This window comes from Podarcis erhardii (assembly GCF_964252035.2).
Source record: "Podarcis erhardii genome assembly, chromosome: 10".
NCBI classification, from domain to species: domain Eukaryota; kingdom Metazoa; phylum Chordata; class Lepidosauria; order Squamata; family Lacertidae; genus Podarcis; species Podarcis erhardii.
The window spans coordinates 51,219,839-51,247,601 of NC_138500.1; the positions used below are offsets into that span (position 1 = coordinate 51,219,839).

At 40.6% G+C, this 27,763-nt stretch overlaps 1 protein-coding gene across 15 annotated transcripts; it reads right to left on the bottom strand.

Moving 5' to 3' along the window:
• On the bottom strand, positions 1-27,649 carry PPHLN1 (periphilin 1). Of its 15 annotated transcripts, none has more exons than XM_081878070.1 (13): positions 26,945-27,031; positions 25,775-25,820; positions 24,414-24,581; positions 23,267-23,352; positions 20,990-21,025; positions 20,449-20,514; positions 18,093-18,266; positions 16,971-17,032; positions 8,536-8,696; positions 7,324-7,406; positions 5,330-5,449; positions 4,539-4,679; positions 1-689 (listed from the first exon to the last, which is right to left on the bottom strand). In XM_081878070.1, exons 3-13 carry the CDS (start codon positions 24,490-24,492, stop codon positions 498-500), a joined length of 1,200 nt encoding a protein of 399 aa, XP_081734196.1. In that variant the 5' UTR covers positions 24,493-24,581; positions 25,775-25,820; positions 26,945-27,031; the 3' UTR covers positions 1-497. The 15 variants fall into 15 exon arrangements, with proteins under 15 accessions (XP_081734196.1, XP_081734190.1, XP_081734182.1 ...); XM_081878064.1 differs by having other exon boundaries at positions 8,575-8,786; positions 26,945-27,028; XM_081878056.1 differs by having other exon boundaries at positions 8,536-8,786; positions 26,945-27,027.
• Positions 27,650-27,763: the final 114 nt, after the last annotated feature.

Below are 27,763 nucleotides of genomic sequence, written 5' to 3' on the forward strand. Positions count from 1 at the left end.
TCTGAAATATGTTTTTATGTACACAAATGAAAACACTGGAAGGGGAACAGCATACCTTTTCGGATTTAATATTTTTTTAAAAAATGCAAATTGTCAACTTATTCAGAAGTATTCTGTTTAATTTCAGTTTACAAAAGGCTACTTTTTAGTTTAGTTTTACAACATAACAAAAAACTACCCTAAACACATATGTAAATTTACTCCACCATTACTACTGTATATACGTAGCTAGCTTTGGTAATGGGGCATGTCACTTTATTAAATTAAGCATGTTCTAATGTATACTGCATACATGGAATGTACATCTGCACTGAAATTCAGAAATGACCATAACAATACCTCAAACATGTTTTCGCCTTCTTCAGGAATTTACTTAACTGTTAATAATAAAATAGATTACTACAAAGGAAGAGTTACGCAGTCAAGTGTGCAGATGCTGATGGGAAATCAATTTTTAAATAGTTTCCAATTTACATATGGACAATCCCAAGTTGATCTTACGATTCTTCAAATTCGTGCCTGACGGTGTCGTATTCTGCAATGAAGTGCTTAAGTTCTTCAATACATCTCTCACCAATCTCGTGCAAATTCTGTCTCAAGGAAAACTGGATGGGTTTTTCTAACGCAGGGTCTTTTTCAATCAGCATTTTCACTACAGCACCAAAGGTTTCGCAATCCTGTCTGTACACCTAGAAATGATTTTTTTGAAATTCATGAAATGCAGCAATATTAATGTATCTTCCACACTAAAGAACAGCAGGCTAACTGGTACAGAACTTTATCTCAATTTCCAAAAACTGGCAGGTGTCATTCTGTGTCCTTTCCCCTTAAGGTAGGAGTAATGGCTGGAGTTTCCACAAACAGTACAACTTAATGATAAAATTAAAGTATTTTCCCATTACATACACACAGCATCAGACTAAAACCCAAGAGACTGATTTGTAATTTTCAAAGACCTGAGAAAACAAAAGCCAAACATCAAGCCTTGAAAAAACAAAACTAGGCGACAGCATCAGACAGGCCACTTTGAGGACTTCGCTGAGCCACCTTCTCTGGTTGCTACCAGCAGCTTAACTTCTGAAGACAGAAAAGGGCTCCCAAAGAGTGTCATAGTTTGGTGGGAGAATAATCTCCATCTAGCTACCTAGGGCCCAGCAAAAAAGGCAAATACTGATAAGTGGTATGGAGAAAGAGACCAGCAACCACTGAAGAGATCAGAACTGGTGAGATATGTCCTATAGATGTTTCCAATCTGCAACCCTGCAACTGTATTTTGTACTAACAAGTTTCCAGACTTGGAGAAGTCATGATGTACAACACATTGCAATAGCTTAATATGAAGGTTTCCAGATCATGCACAAACCTGTACCCAGGAGCAGCCGATTAAGTCCATGGCACAGAAGCTGCTTAGGCCTCCTGTGACAAGTTGTATCTCAGTACCCGGGCTGCAAACTTGATCCTTCAGAAGGAATGCAAATACATCTCTCTGGCCAGATAAACACACAATCAAACTCTGGGTGGTCAGGATTTAGTTTGTTTATTGGCCTTCATCCTGTCTGTTTGATTCACTACTTGTCCATTTCCAGAAACACCACATCTCAACTATCCCACCTGCTTACTATTGAGGCACACAACAGAATTTGAATATGTAAAATGGGAATGCATGCAAACTGCCTGTATTTAGTACAGCAGTTGAATTTATTTGACGTGGTTAAAAAAAATAAAGAGAACACAGTTCTGCAGAAACTGCAGGCCAAATGGAAGGTGATTTCAGATTAAGAACATGTTACGTCCAACATTCAAAACATCTATAAAGACTGGTCGTACAAGTTATGTAAATAGCTGTATGAAGTTTGCAGCTAATTAACTGTATTACACACAAATAAAAGGTGCCTAGCCACAAAATGTTGCAATGTGCCCTGACACGCTGCCTAAAAACTCAAATGTTAGTCCCTGCTCTTTGCACACAAGTTTCCTCCCTATTTCAGTACATGTAAAAAAAAGTGTGAGACAATGGAGTACAAGGTTTCTGTATGTAACTTGAGTGCTGGATTTGTTTGGGGAGAACTGATATTTGCTGCAAACTGAGAGATGTGGAAGACAGGGATTAGGAATCCAAACCAGCCTCTGCTTCAGTTTCTCCTGACTTGCAAAATTTAACTCTGGTCTCTGGTGCTCTGCCTGCTCCAAGCTACTCTCAGCTCAAGCTGAAATGTGGAGGTCTGAAACATCGAGGGCAAAAGTAATGAATAACTGCAGGGTGGTTGGTAAGTCAGGGGTGGACAGACTTCAGGCTTCTGGGATCTACAAAGATCTAATTAGAGCTGGCTCTACAAGGCGAGTCATGGCTGTTTTTAAGTTTCGATTTCTCCGCTGATTCTACTAAGATCCACCAACAGGAGCCTGGCGGAAAATACAAAACACTTTGAATTAAAGAATTCAGAGCCTGAACAGTGCAGTGTTCAGTGACAAGACAGCTTCACAGATATCATGAACTTGGGGTTGTCCAACACCATACCCAAGACCACCTCAGCCAGGGAAACAGGAAGGGTAGCACACCAATAGCAGCCCTAATCTCTCTCTCTGGCCCAATCCTAGGCCTTCCATCCCAGCCCAGAAGAGAGGGGTTTCCTGGCAAGACACAATCATACTTTTGCTTTGTGCTACACCAAGTACCTGGCTAGGTCAAATCCAGTCTGCCCAGATCATCCACCTATGTTTTGGTAATACACCTTGCATGCACAAAAGTATTTTACGCTACCACAAAGCAATCCTTGAGCCTACAGTTTAAAATATTGATTAAACCGCTTCCAGTGATTTCCAAAGATTTTCAAAAGGGCAAACAGCTTTACTCAAAACATTTCAAAATACAACTAGGGAGTAATAAAGTTTTGACTGCAGGAAGGACCCCACCCTTCAATGGTTTATTTTAAAAGTAGCAAACTGACCAACGCCGTTTCCTAGTAAAATTTGCTTCTCTGTGAAAACAGGAAGGGTGTTGTTTATCTACAAAAATTGTTTGCTTAGTATTGATTTGATAGCTAGAAATGCATTAATGATTCTGGTTTCAAGTTTAAAGCCCCCTCACAGGAAGAAAATTTAATTTAGACTTCATCTAAAGGAGAACAAAGGTTAAGTGAGGGTGGGGTTTATTGTGCTTGTATGGAAACAAAAGCAGCCCATTTTTAGCAGACATGGAGAAATGCAATTTGCTGCTGACAACATATATTCATTCTAGCACGTATTTATGAGGTCTACCACTACACGTATGCCATAGAGACTTACAATGATTAGCTCTTAATATACTCTGTATTTTCCCTTCCTCATTTCACACACTCTTGACTCCACTTTAGGTGGCAAGCCACCTCAAATACCAGATTAGAACTAAAAAGAGCAAAATACAAATGCAATGTTTGTGAAAGCTAGTCATTACTAATTTTCTGTAATGGACTGCATCATTTCCTTAATTCTGAAGCATTTAAGGATTCAGAATAGGCACCTGCATATGCTGAATAGTCTGGACTGGGCTGGACAAGAACTGGGCTGGAAGAGTATCATCTTATTGTTCTAGAAGCGTAAGTATCTGAGGTTTGCAGCTTCACTCCTATGATAAAGAGATTACTGTATAGACCCTGTGAGAAGTTTCTGGTCTTTGTAGCTTTGGAATAGAAACAGTTTCCCCCAAAATTAATAGAAGCAATAACATCCAGCCATTTACATTCTTAGCTAGCAAAACTATGGAGCAAAACTATGAAATATAATTTTGTCCAGCAAAAGCAAATGCGTATTGAAGAAAATCAGGAATATTGGAAAAGCTTAGTTTATAGAGTGGAATAGACTAGACCCAAAATACATTGATTGAAAAGCAACTTTGAATCAAACACGGATTTCTTTTTTGTCCATATTCTTTAATGTGAATGGAAATATTTTAAATTCATTTTATCAATGAAACTACTAAAAATATTAAGTAATAGGAGTAGCCTTCAGACCCTGTTGTGCAAGTATTCCCTATGAATGAAGCAGCACATTCTCAAGAATGATCATTTTCATCTCAGTCTAAAAAAGGAGGCGGCTTCCAAGCAGCTGCTGCCGCAGCTTCACAGAAACAACAAACACTCTGATCTAGATCTACATTGCTTTATTTTGTAGCTTACTGTAAGCGCATCTGCACCAAATCTACGCTTAACTTTTAAACTCTCATTAGCTTGCTATGCTGCAAAAAGCCTGATCTGACGGCTGACAATCTGCTTTATTTTAAAAGATAAAATACCAGCTGGCAGAAACACAGAAGCACATGGCAGCACCCATGTTTGCCCCATTACAGCGACTCATTTAGTCATTAAAATATATATATATATTAACCCTGAGACTTGCCTTCATGCACGTTTTAAAGTACTTGCAGCCACCATGAAAGTCTTTTTAAAAAGGATTTTTTCTTCTTATGGATTTTCAGGATTCCATCCTAAATAAACTTAATAATGAAATAAACAATAATTACAAAGAATCAGAGAACAACAACTACCAGAAGTGAGGTTTACCTGTTCAATCTCCTTTGTCTTTGCTGCAATTGCCTTGGAACGACTAACATGTGGGCTGTCTTCAAACAATTCATTATTGTCTGGTATGCTGGCGCCAGTTTCTTCGTGGCGTTCTGCATATAACGGTTCTGAGGATGCAGCCTTTAAGAAAGGTACAGTAATTTTATGCAGTTAATGTACAATCTGTGTAAGGGCAGGAATGAGAGAATAAGGAAAACAAGTACCGTATTTTTTGCTCTATAAGACGCACCAGACCACAAGACGCACCTAGTTTTTGGAGGAGGAAAACAAGAAAAAAAAATATTCTGAATCTCAGAAGCCAGAACAGCAAGAGAGATTGCTGCGCAGTGAAAGCAGCAATCCCTCTTGCTGTTCTGGCTTCTGGGATAGCTGCGCAGCCTGCCTTCGCTCCATAAGATGCACACACATTTCCCCTTACTTTTTAGGAGGGAAAAAGTGAGTCTTATAGAGCAAAAAATACAGTAATTGAAATTCCTTTACCGCAGAAAAGGAACAAGAATTTCAAAGTGTGAAACTGCTGAATCAGAACGATCAAGAAGTCTGACTCACTATTCAGGCAATGGTTTCCAGACCCAAATTTGCAGAACAGTGTGATTCCCAAAGGTAGTTATAGTATAAAGTTGGCAAATTAAGCCACTTAACTTAGGTCCATTAATTTCAATGGCTCTTTTCTGAGTAGAACTTACTTGAATACTGGTTACATGGCTCTGCTATCAGACCAGTTTGGAGTTTTGCTCAGTCACAGTGGCAAATTATTGTTTTTAACTTACTTCATAATCTGAAATTTCAGGTACGCTGCTTGTGTCTGTCTTCTCCGCTTTTTCAGCTGCCCACCTACTTGCAGCCTCTGCAAGCTCCTTTTCTGACAAGCGGCTACTTTTGTCCAAGGCCTGGTGAGAAAAAAGAAACCCCAGAGTCAGTGGCAGAGAGCAGGTGGGGGCGGGGCTGACATGTCCTGGGGGCGTGGCATGTGTCCTGGGGGCGTGGCATGTGTCCTGGGGTGGGGCATGCCGCCTGTAGGAGCGTGGCGCCCAGTGCGGGCGGGGGACAGCCACGATGGTACCCTACCGGAATTGTGCTGCCAGGGGCTGTGTGCTCCCCCCGGCACTCCTCTTCCTCCGCCAGTGCCCAGAGTGTGGCTGTTAATGTAACAAATCTGCTGTAGCTGGAATTGGGTGTGGAGAGGGGCAGCAAAACAGGACACAGACCTGCCTGCCCATAAAAAGCAAGTCTTGAGTGAGAGACAGTGATATCTGCTGTTTCTAGGGACTTTCCTCTTTGTGAGACTTCTGCGGGTGAGCAGAGAATTTGTTTGGATCCTGGGTGAGAACCCAGAAGGTGAGAGGGTGTGTCAGAAGGAAGATAAATATATGTAATAATAATACATGCACATCAAATGCACTGAAATACACAGAGAAGCTTAAAAGGGCAGTTTTAAAGAACCAATACTTGCAAAACGCTACTGTTACAAAAACTAGCTTCTATATTAACACTCGAAAAAATAAAAATAAAAGGAAATTTACAGCTGAAGGGACTCTGTGAAAGATACAAAAGGTCCAATTTTTCAGAGATAAGATGATACTTTTCAAGGACAACCCATGAGCAATAAATTAAATGTAACATACCAAATAATGGTTCAGTGTTGACATTGTATTCCCAATCCCCTGAACAGTTAAGAGCTCAGGAGCATCCAACTGGCTTCCCTTATTACTCCTAATAATAATAATTTTATTATTTATACCTCACCCATCTGGCTGGGTTTCCCCAGCCACTTTCTGCAAAATATAAAAACATATTGCTGACTATGGTTAATGCCAGCAAGTTGCCTTCATAACCAGAATTTGAAACCAGTTTTGGAAGCTGGTTTCAAATTCACATTAAGAGGGCAATCTCGGATAGCAAGATAAAGATGTAAAGCAAACCAATGAAGGGAAGGACAAGAGTACAGGAGACATGGGAGGGACTAGGCCTCCTGCATGATCCATCTACTTATCATGTTTAGGAGGCTGAGAACAGTACATTTTATTTATTTCAAAATTTATAAACTGCATTTACAGAATGGCTGATTGAGGTAGAGAAATAAAATATATATAAAAAACCCAATAATAAAAACACTATTTAAAACATAAAAACCAGCAAAAATTTAAAAATGGCAGAGAGAAAGAGGGGGGGAAAGGACTAACTGAGGAAGACTTGGAAGAAAAGAAATGTTTTCGACAACTAGTGAAATATTAAGCCTGCTTCATTTCATTTATGACTCACTTCCGATGAAACATCCTAAAGCAACTGAACAATAAAAAACATCAGCAATAAAAAGAATTTCAAATCCAACAGACTTGGATAAAAATCTCCACTTAAGACGGTTTGTTGAGGCCCTCTCAATAAAAAATGCAGCAATCAGCTGGGTATAAAATGGGCGAGATTATATTTTAGCTATCCTTGTCCCAGGTTGTAGAGGACTTTTGCCAACGCTTTGAACTTAAAACCACTGCAAAAAGGATAGGACCAGGGAGAGAGCTTAATCAAACTTTTGAACATCTGCTAAGACCTGTGAAGGAATTCACCCTCCCTTAGCACAACCAACAAACTTACACCTTGAGAATCCACACTATAGAGTTGTAGAAATATGAACTTTAAAAGACAAAAACAAATGCAGGTCTCTCTAGTATTTGAAAAAATCTAAAACAAAGAGGCCAGGATGTAACGGAGACTTCCTGAATTTAATTTACTATCTTTTACTACTGAAGTCTACTAATGAATTCACCTTTGAAGGTGGCCCTGCTGCTGTTGCTGAGGGAGAGACATCTCTTGACGTTTTCAAGGACTGAGAGGCGCTTTTCTCTTTACCTAAATGGACAACAACATAAGTGTTTTATTAGTCATATGAAGAAAAGCATTTGAAAATGAAACTGTTACATAGCTGCTTAATGGCAGTGGGTTCTGTTTGAGTTATATGGTGGATTATTACTGTCTCTCTTTCCTCAGTAAAAACCTGAAATGGACTTTTCTCCATTCAAGCCCACTTATCAGATTTTGGGGTGGGGTGAGGACCAAACTTTGGACCTCCACAGACTTAAATCATCTAAAATACTGAAGACTTGCATTGTTAATGCACATGACTGTTCCTTTATTTTTAAAATAAACGTATGGTAAATTAATATTTCTGAATCACCTTTTCACCAGCTGGGTAATGCTGGACCCACTTACGTGTGAGTAAGCCTTATTGAATTTGGTGAGACTTGCATCTGGGTAAACCAGCAGAGGAGTTTACTTTCAGGCATGCAAAGCAATTTTAATGTAAACCCAAAGCAAATGAAGGATTTCAAAATTTCCCTTACTTGAGGCTTCCAGACTCTGAATGCTTTCCTGTGATCACTCTTCAGCTATCAAGTGATTCATTAATGCATTCCACTGCCTTTATAAATCACATGATCACACATAATAAAATACTAGCAAAATTGGTTGGTTCAATCTGCATAAACCCAAAGCTTCCATGATGTACAGACATTTCCTTTTATCCTGTGCAGTTTTTGCACATGAGTCAGACAGACTTCACTCATACAATGGGACTTCACCTTCCCACTGCACCAGCCCAAAATCTGTTCTAGAGAAAGGATGTGATATGTGATCTCTGCACCAGAAGAAGCGAGGGGAGGCAATTTGGGGCAGTTTCTCCTTGTGCTGACCACGCACCAGCCCAAAATTTGCTGAAAGGAGTTTGAGGAGCCTTTGTAATGATATAATGCATGGCAACTGCAGAAGAAAGGTGGAACTGGGCAAAAATCAACTCCTGCCTTCTTTTGGACTCATAGAAACTTGTGGATCAAAGAGCCTTCTCAAAAAGTGCAGGGATGCAACTAACTACAAACCTTAGAGCGAAGAGCTGAATTCCCTCAAACACTTAGCATTGCAACCTTGTAAATAGCAGAAGTCAGTGCCAGCTCACTAATGTTAGTTTCCATCCATCCTCTATTACCTTGTTGAGAAATATTTCTTTTAGGTAAAGATGACATACTTCTGCTATGCTGGGACTGGTGGTAGGCATAGGCTTTGCTTCTGTCGGGAGAGTAACTTCTGCTGCTGACGCTGGACCCAGATCTGCTGTGGGGGGAATCCCTTCTGCTGACTGGCGATTCCCTGAAGTAAGGAGAATCTCTCTTATGCGGGGATCGATCTCTCGCATAGTGAGGATAGACGGGTTTCCGGCGCATGCCGTCTCTCAGGTCTCTTTCAAAGTCCCATAAAAAGAAATTAAAATTACTTAATAAATGTCAAAATTCTAGGAGCACATAACTAAATACCTGAAGCAAGTACCCATCTTCTATTGAATCTTTCCTCCGAGACAAATCAGTTTATTAATAACAATAATAATAATAAATTTTATTTATACTCCGCCCTCCCCAGCCAAGACCAGGCTCAGGGCGGCTAACACCAGATATAAAACAATTGTTTAAGATACAACTTAAAAACAAGATTAAAAGACAACATTAAAATGCAGCCTCATTTCAATAGAAACTCAAATCAAAACCTTTTTGGGGATGAAAACGTCAAATCTTCACCAAGGCCAACTATTCAGACTGGTCCTACATGGGACACAAAAAAGCCAGGGAAGTCCCCAAATAGGAGTTCCATCACAGGAGGAGAAAGGAAAGAGGGGGGAGGGGATCAAGTTGATTCCAAGCCAAAGGCCAGGCAGAACAACTCTGTCTTACAGGCCCTGCGGAAAGAAATCAGATCCTGCAGGGCCCTGGTCTCATGAGACAGAGCGTTCCACCAGGCCGGAGCCAGTGTTGAAAAGGCCCTGGCCTTGGTTGAGGCTAATCTGACTTCCTTAGGGCCCGGGACCTCTAGGGTGTTGCTATTTATGGACCTTAAGGTCCTCTGCGGGGCATACCGGGAGAGGCGGTCCTGTAGGTACGAGGGTCCTAGGCCGTGAAGGGCTTTAAAGTCTTTAGTATTATCTCCAAGAAGGAAAAGCATTGGTGTAAAATACATGGTGATTGTTGCCAACTTGGATCGCATTAGAAGAGGATTAGATACATTTGTGGGAGGTAGGGCTACCAATGGTGATTAGGAACGATGGCTATGCTCAACCTCTACTGTCAAGAGGCAGTGTGTCTCTGCATATCAGTTGCTGGGGAAAACAAGTGGGGAGAATGTTGTTGCACTCAGGTCCTGCTTGTGGTCTTCCCCATGGCATCTGGTTGGCCACTGTGAGAAAAGGATGGTCAGATCCAGCAGAGCTCTTCCTCCAACTTCCTCTAATGTCTTATACATCTCTACTTGTGATTTTCTTCAGCTGAAAATTATTCTCAGGGAGCCAAGAGGCTGATTCAAGTGCAGCGCACAGAGCGCAGAGATGCAGTGCAGAAGACAGGATAAACACTCTGAATGGGCAGCCTGAGACGTAAGCACGCTGTATTGTTTTTAATAGTTGGTTGGAAGCCGCCCAGAGTGGCTGGGGAAATGCAGCCAGATGGGCGGGGTATAAATAATAAATTATTATTATTTGGTAGATTACATCTTCAGAGGTTTCTTCTCCATATTCACTTTACCTTTCTAAGGATAAATAGCAACCTTCATTGGGTTGCAATGAATGCTGGTCCTATTCAGAGCAGACTGACTGAAATTAATGGACACAACTAACTTAGGCTTATTAATTTCAGTGCCAGGGCTGTGGTCTAAGCCACTGAGCCTCTTGGGCTTGCCGATCGGAAGATCAGCGGTTTGAATCCCCGCAACCGAGTGAGTTCCTGTTGCTCTGTCCCAGCTCCTGCCAACCTAGCAGTTTGAAAGCGCACCAGTGCAAGTAGATAAATAGGTACCGCTGCAGCGGGAAGGTAAACAGTGTTTCCATGCGCTCTGGGACTTGCCACGGTGTTCTGTTGCGCCAGAAGCAGTTTAGTCATGCTGGTTACATGTCCCAGAAAGCTGTCTGTGGACAAACACTGGCTCCCTGGGCCTGAAGCGAGATGAGCACTGCAACCCCATAGTCACCTATGACTGGACTTAACTGTCCAGGAGTCCTTTACCTTTTTACCTTTACCTTATTAATTTCAACAGGTCTATTCAGAGTAGAACGTAGCAGGATACAGCCCTTGATCTGTCATAGCTGCAAATCTTTCCTTTCAAACTCATGGATATTTTCACATTCTCAAGATGAAATAGACATTCATCTTCTCATATGGCTAAACTGACAACATCCAAAGGGAGATCAACATTTGGCATAGGTTGGTGTAGCCTTGTTGGTTTCCAATAGGGCAGTCTAATGTATCCCTCCTAGAAATAAGGTACCTTGGGAAGAAACATGAAATTTTCATATCTTATAAGCTATAACTCTCACCATCCCTTAGCTAGCAGAACCAGCGGTCAGGGATGATGGCAGCTGTAGTTCTCCAACAGCTGGAGACCCAAGTTTGGGAAACACTAGTTTGGATCGATGATCATTAAAAAAAGATTGTGAAAACAAAATTCCATCAAAAGATCCAACAGCCAAAAGTTGGGGTGTACTTGGGCAATAACTCAACCGTACAGGAAAAAACTGCATTAAAAACTAGAGTCAAGTTTCAAACCGTGAAGATTCACATAAAGTTTAGAAGTGTGGAAACCAACACCAACTAGATCTAGATTAGGAATGTCCATGGACCAGCCAGGAAATACATTCAAGTGACCTGAAACTTTTTCACATCTTCAGTAGGCTTTTACAACCATTATATTGCCATGCAATAAAAGGGAGATATTTAAAGCAAACTGAAACATGGGTTATTTTATTGCTTCACTTCAGTCTCTTTGTAAGTTTGTGCTTTAAGTGTATGATCCACAGAGAGCCACACGTAGATGCAGCAGTTAAATTAATGGTAAATGGGGGGAAAGAGCCCTCTAGTGTACACTTTGCAGAGCGCCTTCAACGCTGAAAGCAAGCATTAGGCTCTTGGGAGGAATGCAATGAACAGTCTGCACCACTAATACAAAAATAACTGTGGCAGTATCTATCAATTTCAGTATCAGGTATGCATGCACTTCCCAACGTGCTCTTAAGGACCTGAAAGACTGGTCACTATTTTGCGACATTTTGGTTGCATCCAATGGCTCCATTCTCTTGCTGCCAAGACAGCAGTAGGGAGACAAAGTGAAGTCTCCTCCCATCCGTCCATTTTCTTCCAACATCCTCCTGTCCCTTGCTCATAGGAGCGTTTTCTTCACACTTCCATGCCTTATCGCTTCTGTCTTTTGTCTTCACCTCCTTAGAATCTTGGTTTTATTTCCTACTGAACTAATTTCTCACTTTCCTCAAGAGGAAATTGCCTACGAACCTTCCACACAGTCTGTTTCATTCTCTCACAAGAGTTATAAGGTGTCGATGAGAGCCATATGCGTTATCTCAGATACCACAAACACCTCTTAGCATATGAAAAATCTGGTTGGCAAACAAACAACAACAAAAAATGGTTAAAGGGGCAAGCATCAATTAGCAAAGGAAGCTTGGCATTAAAAAAAGGCAACTAAGCTCTTGGAGCAGAATCAAGACAAGACAAACGATGGTCCCACTTTCTAGGAAGCAACTTCCACTGTGTTCAAATAGGACCTACTTCTGAGTAAACACACTTGGGACTGCATTTTAAGTTACTGGCAGGGTGGGAATAGCTTTACTTAGATGTTCAACATCCCCTTAGCTGCTTAAATTTACAGGCTTGTGGTGCTGAATGTGTTGTTCTTTCTCTCATTCCACAAAGAGGGTTTGTGTTTCCCAGAGCCAATGCTCTGGAAGCAGTGACAGTCTCTTTAAAGAAGTCACTTGGATCTCCAAATGTTTGCTCACTCTCTTGTTTTTTCAGCTGCTGATGGCGGCAGCGAAGAAAACGATCCCTTTTGTGCTACTTTTAAATGCACTGCATTAAAACATTCTACATTAACAAGGTTTTTTTTTGTTATGAAGCACTTAATGTAGCAGCAGTAGCATGCCAAATTCTAAATAAAAGCACCTAATAGAATCTAATATTCTCTCCCCCCAAAAAAAACTTCCACTGTGAATTTCAACTTTGCAGATATGTCCATCTTTAGGATTGCAAAACTGAGTCAACCATGGAATAGGAATACTAAACAATATGCCTATTTCTTCAGTTCTAGCCTTCAAACATAAAAATACTATTAGTGGCCTTGGATTAATAAAGAATAGAATTCATATCTTGTACTGTTAATATCGATATTAAATGGCTTCTCACCAGCTAAACACTACCAAAATAAAATCTATATAAGCTAGCTCTTTGCCTAAAAACAGAATAGAAAAACCACATCAAGGAATCCAGAAAACACAAAAAGAGGAGAACTAACTGCTTATAGCCTCTTACTCCATTGCTAACAAAGCAAGCCTTCATGCAATCACATCTTTTAAGAGCAAGGTCATGGAATAGACCCAGGGAATGCATCCAGACATTGTGACACTATAGGAAAGATGGAAAGAAAGCGCTGGTTTCCTAAGCACCAAAACCATTTTTGAAATTCACGTATGCAACACACACACACAAAAACTCCTTTCTCTCAAAAGGTTTCAGACGTAAAAACACTTCTCCAAGACTTGTTTAAACTGTTCATCTGATGAGAGAGCAGGCCAATCCGCATGCCAATAAATCACACAATGGCATTTATTAGCCACCCTTTCCCCGAAGATCCTAATCAGCTCCATCCCAATTTCTCCCTGCTAAGAGCATACAGTACTTTGCTATTACAGAAGTAAATAAAATGCACCTGGAATGAGTGACCCTCATCTGAACTCATGATGTGTTGGCGGGGGGGGGGGGGGGAGAGATTGTCCTTACGACTGAAAAATATAGTAGTCAAAACTGAGGAAGCTTCACTGTTCACATGAAGCAGCAGAAAAGCATCAGGTTTACGGAATATTAAGTATAACTTCACAGACACTGATTCAAAGTTGGTCTGTATTTATTGATTTGATCCTGTTATCAAGGGAAGCTCAAATTTAATATTTATTCTGTTTGGCCATTGGAGGTCACTACTGCACTTCAAACACTGTCTACCATTTGATCCAGTTTTAAGTTAGAAAAGACGAAGATTTAAAGTGCATGCCATTTTTTTTCTTTAAACACTCAAGTCTATGGCATTTAATGAAGTGTCAGGTTTTAGGAAATAGATACAGTAATGATGTTAAGTCCTTAAAGTTTTGGTGCATTGTTTTGATCACCTGTAAGTCCACAAGACAGAAAAGCAAACAGGGGTATGGACATCCGATTAAGTTCAAGAGGGTAATCTATCCAATACAGTCATGGATACAATTATATCTGGAATGAACTTCGAAGCAAACCAAATCCCCCTACCAATGCAGTTTCTTACAACTAATTTCTTCAGATAAGCAATAAAACCTATTAAATGTTTGTCAGATTGTTAAATTTCAATACTGCACTAATCTGAACATCAGAAGGCAGTTTATAATATAAAAATACCAAAATACATAACATTAACAAACAAAAACAATACTCCCTACAGTTTAACAGGCCATGTTTACAAACGAAATGATGCTTAATGTCACTTCAGGGTAATTCTAATTAATTCATACCTCTCATACAATTTCAAAATACAATTTCAACGTTAATGTCAAAAATCTGTAACATTCTAACGAAAATACATGGGAAAAAATCAGGAATCAAAGGTAGCTGGGGAAAACGTTTATATACCAAGAGAGACCACAACATTCTACAGATGTGGAAGCAATAGAAAACCTTTACCATTTTTTTTAAGATTAAAGTAATTAGGAAGGCAGATGAAATCAGAAATTCGAATTTGAACGCTACTGTTATTCTACTGGGAAACCTAAGAGAGAAGACTTTAAAAAGAAAGAACTATGGTGACAGAAAGAATATACTGATGGCAGCATAAGTTTATTAATTATCTGCATAGTAAAACAATATACAAATACTGGTAAAGCTGTTGTGGAGATACTAAAATTGGACACAGAATGAAAAATATTGCTATTACTTTAGAAATCAAAGAGCAGTTTTTATTTAAACACCAATAACTGTTCATATTCTCTAGAATATGTATAATAAATGTTTTTGTTTCTTCTTTTGAGTAAATAGTTCATTTCTTTTTCTGTTTTTTAAAGCATGATCATGAGCAATGGATGTTTGTTGTACGGAATGTTCTTCTTATTTTAAATATATATGATATTGATGCATTTTAGTAAAATTATGATCGATATATTTCTTCCTTAATTTTTCAGCAATCCTAACAGCATCCATTTCAACATGGGGCTCACAGGCAGCCACTTCTACCTACCCTCTAGTTATAAAGCACTGTAGACACACACATTGATGCAGATACTTAGATTAAAACTGACAGAACAGAATTGCCTCTCTGTCAGTCAACCACTGCCCTCCACAGGTTGAAGTCTGAACTACAAACCAAACACACTTGGATGATCTGCAGATAAAAATAGCATGCCACACTCACTGAAATATCTTGGCAAGCTATGAAAACAAAGTGAAGTTTTATCTACGCACAGATTTGATCGAAGCTGTGGCCCTCACACGGTTGTTCAGGCTGCACTTCCTGCCCAGTGGCCATGAGCCACTCTGCCAAGTGCTTTGCTGAAATCAAGATAAATTACATCCACAGCACTCCAATAATCCACTCAGCTAGGAACCCAATAAAATAAAAGACGTCCTGGCAGGATTTATTCTTAACAAATTCATGCTGCCATCAACTAATCACTACACTGGGATCAAAATGCTTACAAACTGATTTATAATTTATTCTAGTATCTCTGGACTTGGAAGTCAATGGTTAGTTACGCATTGTCAAAGATGTCTCAAGGACAATAGACAGCAGTCCCAAGAGTACATCTGCACGTTCCACTAGAATAATAGAACTGTAGAGTCGGAAAGGACCCTGGGGAGCATTCAGCTTAACCCTCTGCAATGCAGGGATATGTAGTCGTCCCATATGGGGATCGAACCTGCAACTCTGGTATTATCAGCACCACGCTCTAAGCAACTGGGAATCCTAGAACTTGAACTCATTTAAGGCAGATAGGTAGGTATTACCTGACCAACCTTGAACTACAGCCCTAATTTCTCACCATTCACACTGGCTTATAGGAGATCCCCCTTTCTCTTTGTACCTGTTAAGATTTCATCATCCTTTCAATCTGCTGTGAAAATTATCAGAGATCGCAAAGAAAGGAATATACGATAACAACAAGAAGAGAAAGAAAGTAATAAAGGACTATCTGGATTGAACTGGATAGAACTGTCTAATTAAAGCAGTAATATAAGTGATGTTTGGACTCGTTTGGAGTTTTGGACTCGTGCGGAGCTTGATGTATGGGTACCCCCAACAAAATTTAAAATTTGGCTGTATAATTTGGAACTAATGTGATTTGGATAATGTGATGTGATTGGCCTGTTAATAAAAATTATTTTTTTAAAAAAAGATTTCATCATCCTTACACAAGAGCAGCTTGCTGGATCAGGCCAATGGCCCATCTGGTCCAGCATCCACTTCTCAAGAATGGACAACCAGATGCCTGTGGGAAACCTGCAAGCACTCCTGTGGCTTCCAGCAATGGATATAATGCCATTCCAATAATATCATTACTGAGCGGAAGAACTACCGTTTCCTTCCCCTCCCTTTGAACATACTTCTAAAACCCATTTTAATGCTTTTACCAACTCTTGCAGCCATAGCTGGCATGCATAGCTTTCAGAATCAAGGTTCCAGGCAGCATAAGAGCTTATGCATTCATAGGTCCTAGAGCCCAATGAATTAGGTGACACGGTAGGTAGGTATTTTACCATGCCATGGCACCCAGGCCATATTGCACCACACGGGGGAGGGGGGCGGTGTTCAATCTTATCTGGTCCTCCCCATCATCCGCTATGCAGAGTCCAATCAAGTACAGTAGCAACAGGAGCAATACAGTTATTTCGCCCATCAGATTAAAAGTTTCCATCCTATCCAAACAAACATTGGATTCAGGTGCCGGAAAGCTCTGTGGCTAGGAAGCAAATATCAAAAATAGCTCTCACTACTGATGCATGGCACACCAACAATCAAAATAATAATAATAAATACTATCAAAGACACAGAAACATGGGTACAATTCAAGGTATTTAGCGGTAAAGATGTTTCAGGAACTTATAGCTTCATTGAAGAACAGTATGAACACTACCACCCTTACTTTAAAGTGCCAATGAGATAGATAGATAGATGATAGATAGAAATAGATGATAGATAGATAGATAGATAGATAGATAGATAGATAGATATAGATATTTGTAGACCTGGCATTCAAATTGCTAGGCACAAATTGATCTTTAATATCAACAAAATAATTCTAAAAAATTCAGAAGTGTATGCAATTAAAACACAATTATTTTATGTTAAAAACACAGTTACCTATAATCAGGCTGACGACTAGTAGGATGGTCGTCCCTTTGCCATCTATAGCCAGGATCATCCTATAAAAGTGAAATTGTACAATGCAAAATTGAGTATAATGCAAGATACAGTTTGAAGAATTAAAACTTCTTCAGTCTTCTAAAAGGTAAAGGTAAAGGTACCACTGCCCATACGGGCCAGTCTTGACAGACTCTAGGGTTGTGCGCTCATCTCACTCTAGAGGCCGGGAGCCAGCGCTGTCCACAGACACTTCCGGGTCACATGGCCAGCGTGACGACGCTGCTCCGGCGAACTGGCGCCAGAGCAGCACACGGAAACGCTGTTTACCTTCCCACTATAAAGCGGTACCTATTTATCCACTTGCACTTAAGGATGCTTTCGAACTGCTAGGTGGACAGGAGCTGGGACCGAACAACAGGAGCTCACCCTGCCGCAGGGATTTGAACCGCCGACCATGCGATCGGCAAGTCCTAGGCACTGAGGTTTTACCCACAGTGCCACCTACCTTACCTTAAACACAATCCACATTGTAGTAGGGCTCTCAATTTCACCACACCTCTCACAAATATTTGGAGCAGTTCCTTGCTGAGAATCTTTCTCAACAATATATAAAACACTACAGGTTTTCCACAGACACTGAAGTTACTAAGTATTATGAAACCAAAATTATTTCCCCCAAAGGGGCAAGGAGCAGAATGCACCGATCAAATGTTAAATCCAGAGATTAGATCTTAATTTGCATGTTGCTGATGAGCTTGTTTCATTAGGCACACAGAATGATAGACTGATGAGACCGAGACAATACTTCTACAACAGTAATAGCCATCCTCCAAACAAGGTGCCCTGGAACTATGAAAATCCATTATAGAAACGAGCAAAAATGAGGCTAGATTTGATGCACCATTTAAAAGGTAACCTAGTGTGTTACATTTTAGGAAATAGAATCAAAGCATTGTGGTTGCTTTCCTATTGTGATTACATAACAAGTTTCATGGTGGTTGAGGTGCAAATTCAGGTATCATTTCTTTGAGCTGGTTAATTTAAGATAGAAGCCCAAAAAACCCATCAGGAGCATGTAATTTCCAGCTGTGTGCCATGAGGGGCAAAAACTTAACTTACCATTCTGTGTGGTGGTCCACTTCTTCTTTCGTGGGCAAAACCGCGGCCGTCTCCGTAATCTCTATAGCCAACAGGAGCATGACTATATTCATATCTACTGTAGCTTCCTTCCCCAGGTCTCTCTGGAAGTGGTGGTTTCTTGTTTGCAAAGTTGACTTCTCGAGCATAGTCTTCCTAAAAAAGTGAAATGGTGTTTTATTTCTAAGCCACTTCAGGGGAGTGAGAGCCCACCCAGGGCAACTCACAGGGATTTCCACTTTTTCTCCTCCTCCTCCTCATGCACATACGTACACACACACACACCTGATCAGGATAAAGAGTAGTTATGCCAAAATAGCCCAGTTTCTTCCACCATTCTATTAAGATTTTACCACTACTTAATTTACAGTTGCCTTCCCATATTTAGGGCAATGTCTAATTATATCTATCTGCTTGCACAACGGAAATCCACTGGGAAAATAAGACTTCCAGTGTCACCTCTTCCCCCTTCTGCCTTCCTAGTACCATCCAAAATCTACTCTAGAGGGGTGAAGGACTCTCCAGAGTGGAGCGGATTTTGAGGGCACGGGGGATGTTGTGGGCAGATTTAGGAGAACCTCGCTGCTCACATGATACAGGAACTCACACCCTGAGATCTAAAATTACACACTTCTTCCATTATGTTTCCTTTTCAATAATTCAAAGTTACTATATACTTGTTCTGTTTGTTTGTTTAGTTTACCGCCCTTCCTCCGAAGATAAATGAGAACACAAAATAGATAATAAAACAAAATCAAATCAAATCAATTACCACCACAAACACATTTAAAAGACCACAGAATGTTAATCAGCCAAAGGCCTGGTTATACAGATATGTTTTCGCTTGGTGCCTAAAGATATGTAATGAAGGCACCAGGCGAGCCTCCCTGGGGAGAGGATTCCACAAACAGGGAGCCACCACAGGAAAGGCTCGTTCTCGTGTTGCCACCCTCCAGACCTTGCATGGGGGAAGCACACAAAGAAGGACTTCAGATGATTATTGCAAGGTTTGAGTTGGTTCATATAGGGAGAGGCAGTCCTTGAAGTATTGCGGTTCTGATACACTAAAGGTTTTATAAGTCAAAACCAGCACTTTGAATTGGGCCCGGAAACCGACTGGCAGCCAGTGCAGTGGAGCCAGGTTCAGTGTAATATGTTCCAACTGACTTGCCCCAATTAGCAGCCTGGTCACCAAATTCTGCACCAGCTGAAGTTTCCGAACAGTCTTAAGAAGCAGCCCTATATATAACACATTGCAGTAATCTAATCTAAAGGTTACAAGAGCACAGACCACAGAAGTTAAAGTTATTCCTGCCCAGATAGGGGTGCAGATGGCTCACCAGCTGAAGCTGATGGAAGGCACTTGATCCTTTGGAATTGTTTTTCTAAAAGAAGTGCAAAATTCGGCAAACTAATAAAATATATTGGGTTGGATCCAGAATTGTGCTCAGCGAGATTATGCTGGCAGTAGAGGAAGCAGGCAGAGAGAAAACTATCACAAATTTGTTTTCCCCTCTGCAAATTCCTGAAAACCTACTCTCTTGAACACTGTGCAAAGTAGGCTAATACATGAAAATGCTCTCCCCATCTTTCATTCAGAGGTGAGCATCTGCTTGATTCCAATTCCCTCTGCAAACTGAAGAGCTCTTACAGTTTTCAGAGGAGGAAATCTGGACCCAATCCTTTGGTAATACACATTTTACATTTTTACTGTGAATGATTTTTCTAAGCTTTTCAAAACTAGTATAACTTCTGCGTTAAAGGAAGTTGGGGAATAAAAATCAGAAAACAAATGACATCTAATTTTTATATTGATAGCAAAGATAGATATCCATCCACTATTCTGTGTATGGAAAATATTCAGGATTACATGAAGTTGAACTTAGCAATAATTATGTGCATTTCTTGTACAGTGGAACCTTGGTTCCAGAACAGCTTAGTTGCAGAACAAATCGGCTCCTGAAGTGTTCCGGTTTGTGAATGTTTTTAGGAAGCCGAACGTTCGACACAGCTTCCACTTAAGTGCAGGAACCTCCTGCAGCCAACTGGAAGCCAAGCCTTGGTTTTCGAACAGTTTCGGGAGTCAAATGGACTCCTGGAATGGATTAAGTTCGAGAACCAAGGTACCACTGTATTGGAAACATAAAACCATTTAAAGGACCAAAAGCAGATCCCTCAAAATCACTTAATAATTATTGAAATGCACTGATCCTTAGCTAAAAAATGCTTCTGTAAACTATTACTGTCATCATAGAGTAACTGTTAGTCAAAGAGCAGTTCTGCCAATTTTTACATCCTACTGCTGCTTAGCTATTAAAACAAAAAAAACCTGACTGACTAGATATATGTCGTTCAATCTCATCCAATCTCCAGCCCGTTGAAAATGGGAAGAGCACTCTGACTCCTGTAAAAGGAATTAAGAAGCATCACAAACCAGAAGAAAATTCACCTTTACTTCCTTTGATTTATTTTCCCCTAATGTGTTGCAATTATATAGTCTCCACAAAATTCCACTCCAGCTACTGCTGATGGGACAGCTTAGGTTTATATACCCTCCCCTATGTATGAGAAGGAGGGGGAGACTGAAGCCAGAAGCCGCTCTTCTAGGTATGGGCCTTTCTACGCTGTTCACCCCTGGCCAAGTGTCACACCATGCAGATATATTGGACGGTTGCAGAGGAACCTTAGTGCCCAGTTCTCCCAGAGTAACACACCTGACAAAGAAGAGTGCTCAAATGGTAGTTACCAGTTTGTCTTGGTAATGACAACCAGTGCCATATGTGAAAGCCAGAAAAAAAGGTGCACAAAAGTAAAACCATCAAGATTTACCACAAGCCAGCTTAAAAACTTAAAAAGAATGACAACCTAGTTACTAATACCTGGTGTTCTACGCTGTCAAATACTTTCGTCAAACACTGCAAATGAAAAAAAATTAGAAAGTTTTCTTTTTTAAAAATCCCATTTGTTATCACTAAGGCTTAAAGGAATTCGTATATTTAGGATATTTCTATACCACGTTTTCAACAACAGTTCTCAAAATGGGAATTCTGGGAATTGTAATTCTGGGAATTATAACATATAAACAATGATAAAACAGGAAATTGAAGCAACATGTAAATAACTAAATGATTTGAGAAGCATGGGGAACTGAAATGATAATGTCAGCACCAGGCAAACCTTCCTGTAGATGGAATTACGAAGGCAGGGTGCCACAACCAAGAGGTCTTACATCAGAGGTCAAATGTTCTTGAACACGGACATCTAGAGATGACCTCATGGCATGGACAGATGTCAGAACAGACACTCCTTTGTTCAGCTAGATAAGCCATGTAGGGCATTAAAAAGGAAGAACCACCACTTTGAATTGTCATTGGAAATGGGCTGGGATTTGCTTAACAATGCCCTTTTTAATTTAATTTTAATTTCTTCATAGAAGAAATTCATACTGAACAGTTTTGACATTTTATTCAAGTCTAAGATATAGTATGTCAAAACTGTATCTTGACTAGGGGCAAAACATGGAAATATTCTAAGTTTCCATTGCTGCTCCAATTTCTCTCCCTATAAAGGCCAATTCTGATATTACTTTTTTTCTACACAGATAAAGATGTAACTGGGGAGGCAAGTGAGGTCTAAAGGCAGGAGTCTTTGAACCATCCAAATGTTCAAGTCTGCCATATAAAACTGGCAAGGTTCCTAAACCATCACACAGGTGTTTTTTTAATCAGACTTGTATTCTTACCCAACCTTTGCATCTAAGATATTCTATGATTTGCTCCCTTGCGTTACATAGCCATTTTACATTTAAGGCACCAGAGAAAATCAACTCAGAAATGGACTGCATAGTATTGAACTATTTCAGAACTCTATTGATCCAATATGAGTTCTGCAGCTATGCTAGGCTGTATTTGTCCTCAGGACAGGACTGGTAAAAGACCTCTGCTTCTGCAAAGGATTTGAGCCTGGGGAGCAAAAATACTCATGAGTCATTTCATGGAAATCAGTGGGATTTATTTCTGAATGGACTTGCCGAGGACTGGGATGCAAATGTGATTTTAATTGGCTTTTTGAAGAGCCAATATCTAATCTCTGAATTCTTCAATCCAATATGGCAAACCATGTTTTCAAAGAGAAAGGTAATATTGATTTTGTAAACTGCTTACAGGATTTCAAGTGGTATATAAATTTTGTTAAATAAAAATTGCTTTATGTTTAAGTTTTTACAACTCCCAATAATTCTCTCTCTCTCACATACACACACACACACACACACACATATATATATATATATATATACACTTTACAATGTTGCCTTTTACTGTCTCAATTGTAAACTTCTCAGTTCACATCCTGTCTTCCAGGTTACAAACGTATCATTAAAAAAGTGGGGTGTGAAGAAAGATTCACAGACCAGCAAATAGCAGGAGAACCTATGCGCAAAGAACGCATTATTAGGTGGCAGCTTCACTACCATTTGAAAGTCTCACAATGCCCAACACGGGTATTTGGGAATGAACTTAACAAAAACTCTGATCTTTGTAATTTAACAAAATCTAGCCAAATTTTTAGCACTTTGCCCCCAAAACAATTCATTTGTGCCTACTCTTAACATCCACCGAAAGGTAGACTGAGGTAGAGAAGGTAAAGTATTCCCCACTGATCCAATACAGCCCAATAAAGGACATTTTACCTAAAACCTAGCGTCCCCATGTGGTACCCTCAGTCACCTCCTTTGTCACCTTTCTTTCTTTCTGTGGTGGGGGATTGGCTGCCTCCTGTTTTTGATGGCAAGTTGTGAGAATTAAAAGTTTAAATAACTATTTTGTGGTGCTCGCGACAGTTTCTAAGATTTCCAAATGTGTCCCTGAGCCCTAAAAGGGGGCTCCTGCATTAAATTAACCCATGACTACTGAATTTCCAAATATCTGGGAAAAATTTACACTGAACTGCCATCAAGATTCCTATTCCAATTTTCATAACATCTTTCTATATAACCCTGCTTGAGTTTGACTCACATCCCCTGGTTACATGTTCAGTGTCTTTAATAGAAATCCTCAGTGCATAGTCCAAGATAAAAGATTTGGGAAAAGGAATCGATAAAGACAAAGAACTATGAGCAGGAAATACGTAATGCAGATTAATGGCACTATACTTACATCAGGACGTGGAGGAAGCCGCTCTCGCGGAAGTCTATCATAATCATATCGTTCATCAGACCACACATCATCTCTTCTGTATGCCACTAAAAATAAAGATTTTATTACCTAAAGTCAAAACTTGGGTGATGGTACAAGTACCTGAATACGTCTTCTACTTTTCATGATACATTGTCATATACTGGGAAAACCCAAGATTCTAATACACCAAGTTGACACTTATTTATCTGGAAGCGTCAACTGATTTCAATAAAACTTTCCCAATGCCATTAGCATATTTTTTAATCATTTGCCTGTAAATATTCAACAGTATACCTCAAGGATTCTTTTTTGACATGATTTGGTGGTGTAGAATTTTAAGACAATTTATATATTTGAAATATGCCAATTTTTCATTTTACACATAATTAACTCAAAGCTTCTTTGGCCTGGTTTGCATAGCACATTAAATTATAGCTTATGATTTAATGTGAATGAGCAGAGTGCTAGTGTATGCTCCTCAAAAGTTCTCACACAGCTCCTCTCCTGCTGCTGCTATAGATGAAAACAAGCCAGATTCTGGCTTGGGGGTTACTTCCCCTAAGAAGCTAGACTTTGGTTTGTTTCCTCCTTGGTGCAGCAGTGGCAAGGACACAAGCTTAAGACTTGTTGAACTCCACTAAAAGTGTCATGAGGCAAAGAGGGAGCTTGTAAAACTAAAGCCTGCTCACATACCATAATACTAAAGCATGGTCTGCTATTTGCACAAGCCATAATTTTCTCATTTATGACATAAATGCAAACTAGGATTTGTCAAAGGTGTGAAAGATGAGGGCAAGCAATTATCTGTGCCTTGGAGAACTGATAATAATCCTCGGGGCATATCCGCATTTTCCTGCAACGTGACTAATCAGTATGCTCTCATGGAACAAGTGGGCCGGTATTAATTCATAGATAGCTAAATTAAATTGGGCTCACCAAATGTAACTAGAAAAGTTGACACGCCACAACCTCCATATTTAAATTATTACCTGCTATTCAGTCTAGGGGAGATAAACTCCAAGGGTCAAATAACTTCACCTGTTTTAAAAGTGTTATTATACACTACACAAGGCTTGTTCATTTTCTCTGCAATGACTCAATTCCCTTTTACTAAATTTACCTTTACCTTTTGATAAGCTGTCAGTAGGCTTTAAACCCACTCTTAAGCTGTCCTGTAGAACTACTGTTGTACCTGTTGTATGCATTCTTGTAGTAAAACACTGAATCAAAGCTCACTGACTGAACTTGCAGCCTTGTGGCTAGTCCAAATCTAGCTGTATTGTCCAGGTTGGCACTACCATATGGGAAAAGAGAGAAGACGGCATGAAAAAGCCAAACAATTATTTAGGTTTGTTCATTATTATGGCTTATCTCATCTTAATTTCAATGCTTACAGTGAAATTCTAATATTACATTTCCAATTGTGTTCACTGCTCTTCTATTTCAGCACACATAGGTGATTTAAATAATTTCAGAACATCGTACAGGCAATTCCCCACTTGTGCATGTTTCCGCTGACACACATGTCAAAAGGGAACAGGAAGAGCAGAACAGAGGAATCCTAGTTTGCAATGTCCCAGTGAAGCATGCCTAGAACAGAACCCCCATGCAAGTGGGACATTGCCCTGTAATTACATAGGTTTTATTCAAAGCACCTGTGAGAAGAGTTCTCAATCCCTGCTAAAGAAAGGCGAGAGGAAGTCAGTTTTCACTCACTTATCTTTTAAACCAAAGGCTTTCTCCCAAGGGCTTGGGGTCTTCTGAAACATGTGGGTGGTTCACAACTGGCAGAACAGGTTAAATTTACCTCCTTTCTGTGAGTAGATGCCCCAACTGGATCATAGGCCCTTGAATTCACAGAAGGACTTCTTCCTTCCATGGATTCACCTTCGTTTGAATCCAGCCACATAAACTTTTTGACCTGGTGCGCATAATAATTTATGTAATAATTAAAGCACATCTGACCAAATACTACATACATCTGACATGTAAGATGATTGATCGGATAAATAGATATTATATTCACTTGAAAATTCTAAGTGACCTATTGTTTCATTATATTTACTAAGGTTGTTACATATTTTACACAGAAGAGCAGTATTTAACTCATTTTTTGATGGCTAATACATCAATCCAGTTAACAGATGAGAGCACACATGTTTATGTTTGGGTATGATTTAATTTTACTTAACACATTTTTAAGAGGCCGTGGGTTGAATCCAATGCTATCTGTATGCGAGTAGAATGGATTTCCATTGACATAACAGAACTTCCCCTTCCTCTTCTCCCCTGCACCCCCAGAATCTGTCCAGGATGGTCCCCAACTCTTCACTTAACATTGGCAGAACTTTAAAAAATCTGAAACACACCACAATTATAGCTTTTATTTAAAAAAAACAAAAAACTTTTTGCCCACTGTGTAAAATAAAGAGCTTTGTTATCAGAACTAATTTTAGTTCAACAGACATAGCATTTGAAATCACTTACTTTTGTTCTTTCTTCAACAATGTTTTAAATCCCAATAAATTCGTTCCTGTGTATTTTAAAAACAAATGTAAAGGGGGAATGAATCTATCTCAATTAAAAGCAAAATAACATTAAGTTGGGGCCAAAGAACTATGAACATGAAGACAGTTGTGCAAGGGGATTCTTCCACTCTCCCTTACCTTCTCCAGTACTTCTGAAAATCTACTACTGACAGTCAGGAGACAAAACCCTCCAGCACCAGTAGGGATACCTTTTCTAATATGGTGCCTGCTTCAGCACATATACCAGCACATATATACCATTTAGAACCAAGATTTGGTTCTAAAATCTGTACAAGCCAAAAAACAATTTCATTTCCAGAATTCCTCAAAAGTAATTCTGTACGGTCATCTATCTCTTGGAGTCAGTTTCCAGGAATTTGAGGAGCTGCTGATGGGGGTGGGTGGACAATAACACTGATTACCCCATGCAGGAAAAGAAGACATCTGAGGAGCAGAGCCCTTTGGTCAGTAGTATTACTCCCCTAATAGTAACATGACACATATAAAAATGAGGTGGTTGTGTCGAGAAAAGCTCCAAGAGAATAGGCTCGTAGAAGGGCGAGGAGGCTGAGGTATGCAGGAAAAGGGCGAGGAGGCTGAGGTATGCAGGAAAAGGGCGAGGAGGCTGAGGTATGCAGGAAAAGGGCGAGGAGGCTGAGGTATGCAGGAAAAGGGCGAGGAGGCTGAGGTATGCAGGTATGTGTGTCTCTCACACACACAAAGTGGAAGCCAAAGGCTGGAAGCCAGTATGCTGGCTCCATGACGCAGAGTATCATGAGAAGTTAATGCATGCATGTTCATCTGTTTTACCTCTGGTTCCTGATCTGTGTGTGGATTCCCTTAGTTAGATGGGGCAAGGGCTTGTGGATGGTCCACATTTATTATCCAACACAAACAAGAAATTGTGTTTAATTTACAACAAGCGTGTTCAGTTTGCAGCAAGGCAGAAAAGGAGGAGGGTGGCAACTGGAAGCAACTTGGGCTCTGTTAAGAGTAACGCAGCTCTCTCCTCTTCCACTTCTGTTGTCGTATGCAAGGCACGTTTCATGTATTTTTGCTGGAAGCTGCCCAGAGTGGCTGGGGAAACCCAGCCAGATGGGCGGCTTATAAATTTTTAAAAAATCATGACTATTATTGCAACTCTGCACAGACGCGACTGCAACAGAAGTTCACCGGGTGGAACATTTCTCAACCCTTCGACGTCTCATCGAAATTTCTAGGCAGCGGGTTCCTGTTAAAGAGACCCAGGAACGGAATCAGCAGCAAAGGAACTCAACGTGCAGCCGGCGTGTTTTTCAAAGACGTGCTGCTAGTAGACGTGTAGTACTGCGCCCCTGACACCACGTCTGAGTGAGGGACGCGTGAATCCCCTCGCCCAAAGGCGGCTCCCGAAGTGCCACGTTGCCGCAAGAGGAGATCCCATTCCCCTCAGCGGGGCTTCCTTCCGAGGACACGTGCACAGGGCTGCCGCCGCCTGGCTCAAGGCTATAACCTCAGCCGAACTGGCCCTTGTCTCCCGAGGCGCCCTTAGCCCCGCCGGGCCAACGGACCGGGAGAAAACCGAAGGCATCATCCAGGACTAGGAGTGAGCTCCGAGGGATCCCCAAGCGCCGGGCAATGCCGTTCTGCGCGTGCGCCTCCCCAAAGAGGAGGCCGGCCATGGGAAATTGGGAGGGGGGCTCCTTTTTTTTCTCTCCCGCCTACCCCCCACCCACCCTCTATAATCCCTTGTACCGTACCAACCAACTCACCCGCCGCCAGCCAACACCGCCACAACACGGAGCTTGTCCTTAAGCCACTTCCGGCGCGTTAGGTGACGTCACCGGAAACGCGCGTCCATTGCGCGTCCCTCCGACGCCCGTCCCAAACCGAGAAGTTTACCATAGATAGAGAGCCCGGCCAATAGACCTCCCGCAATAGAGCTTTGCAAAGAGGAGCGGCCATAGAG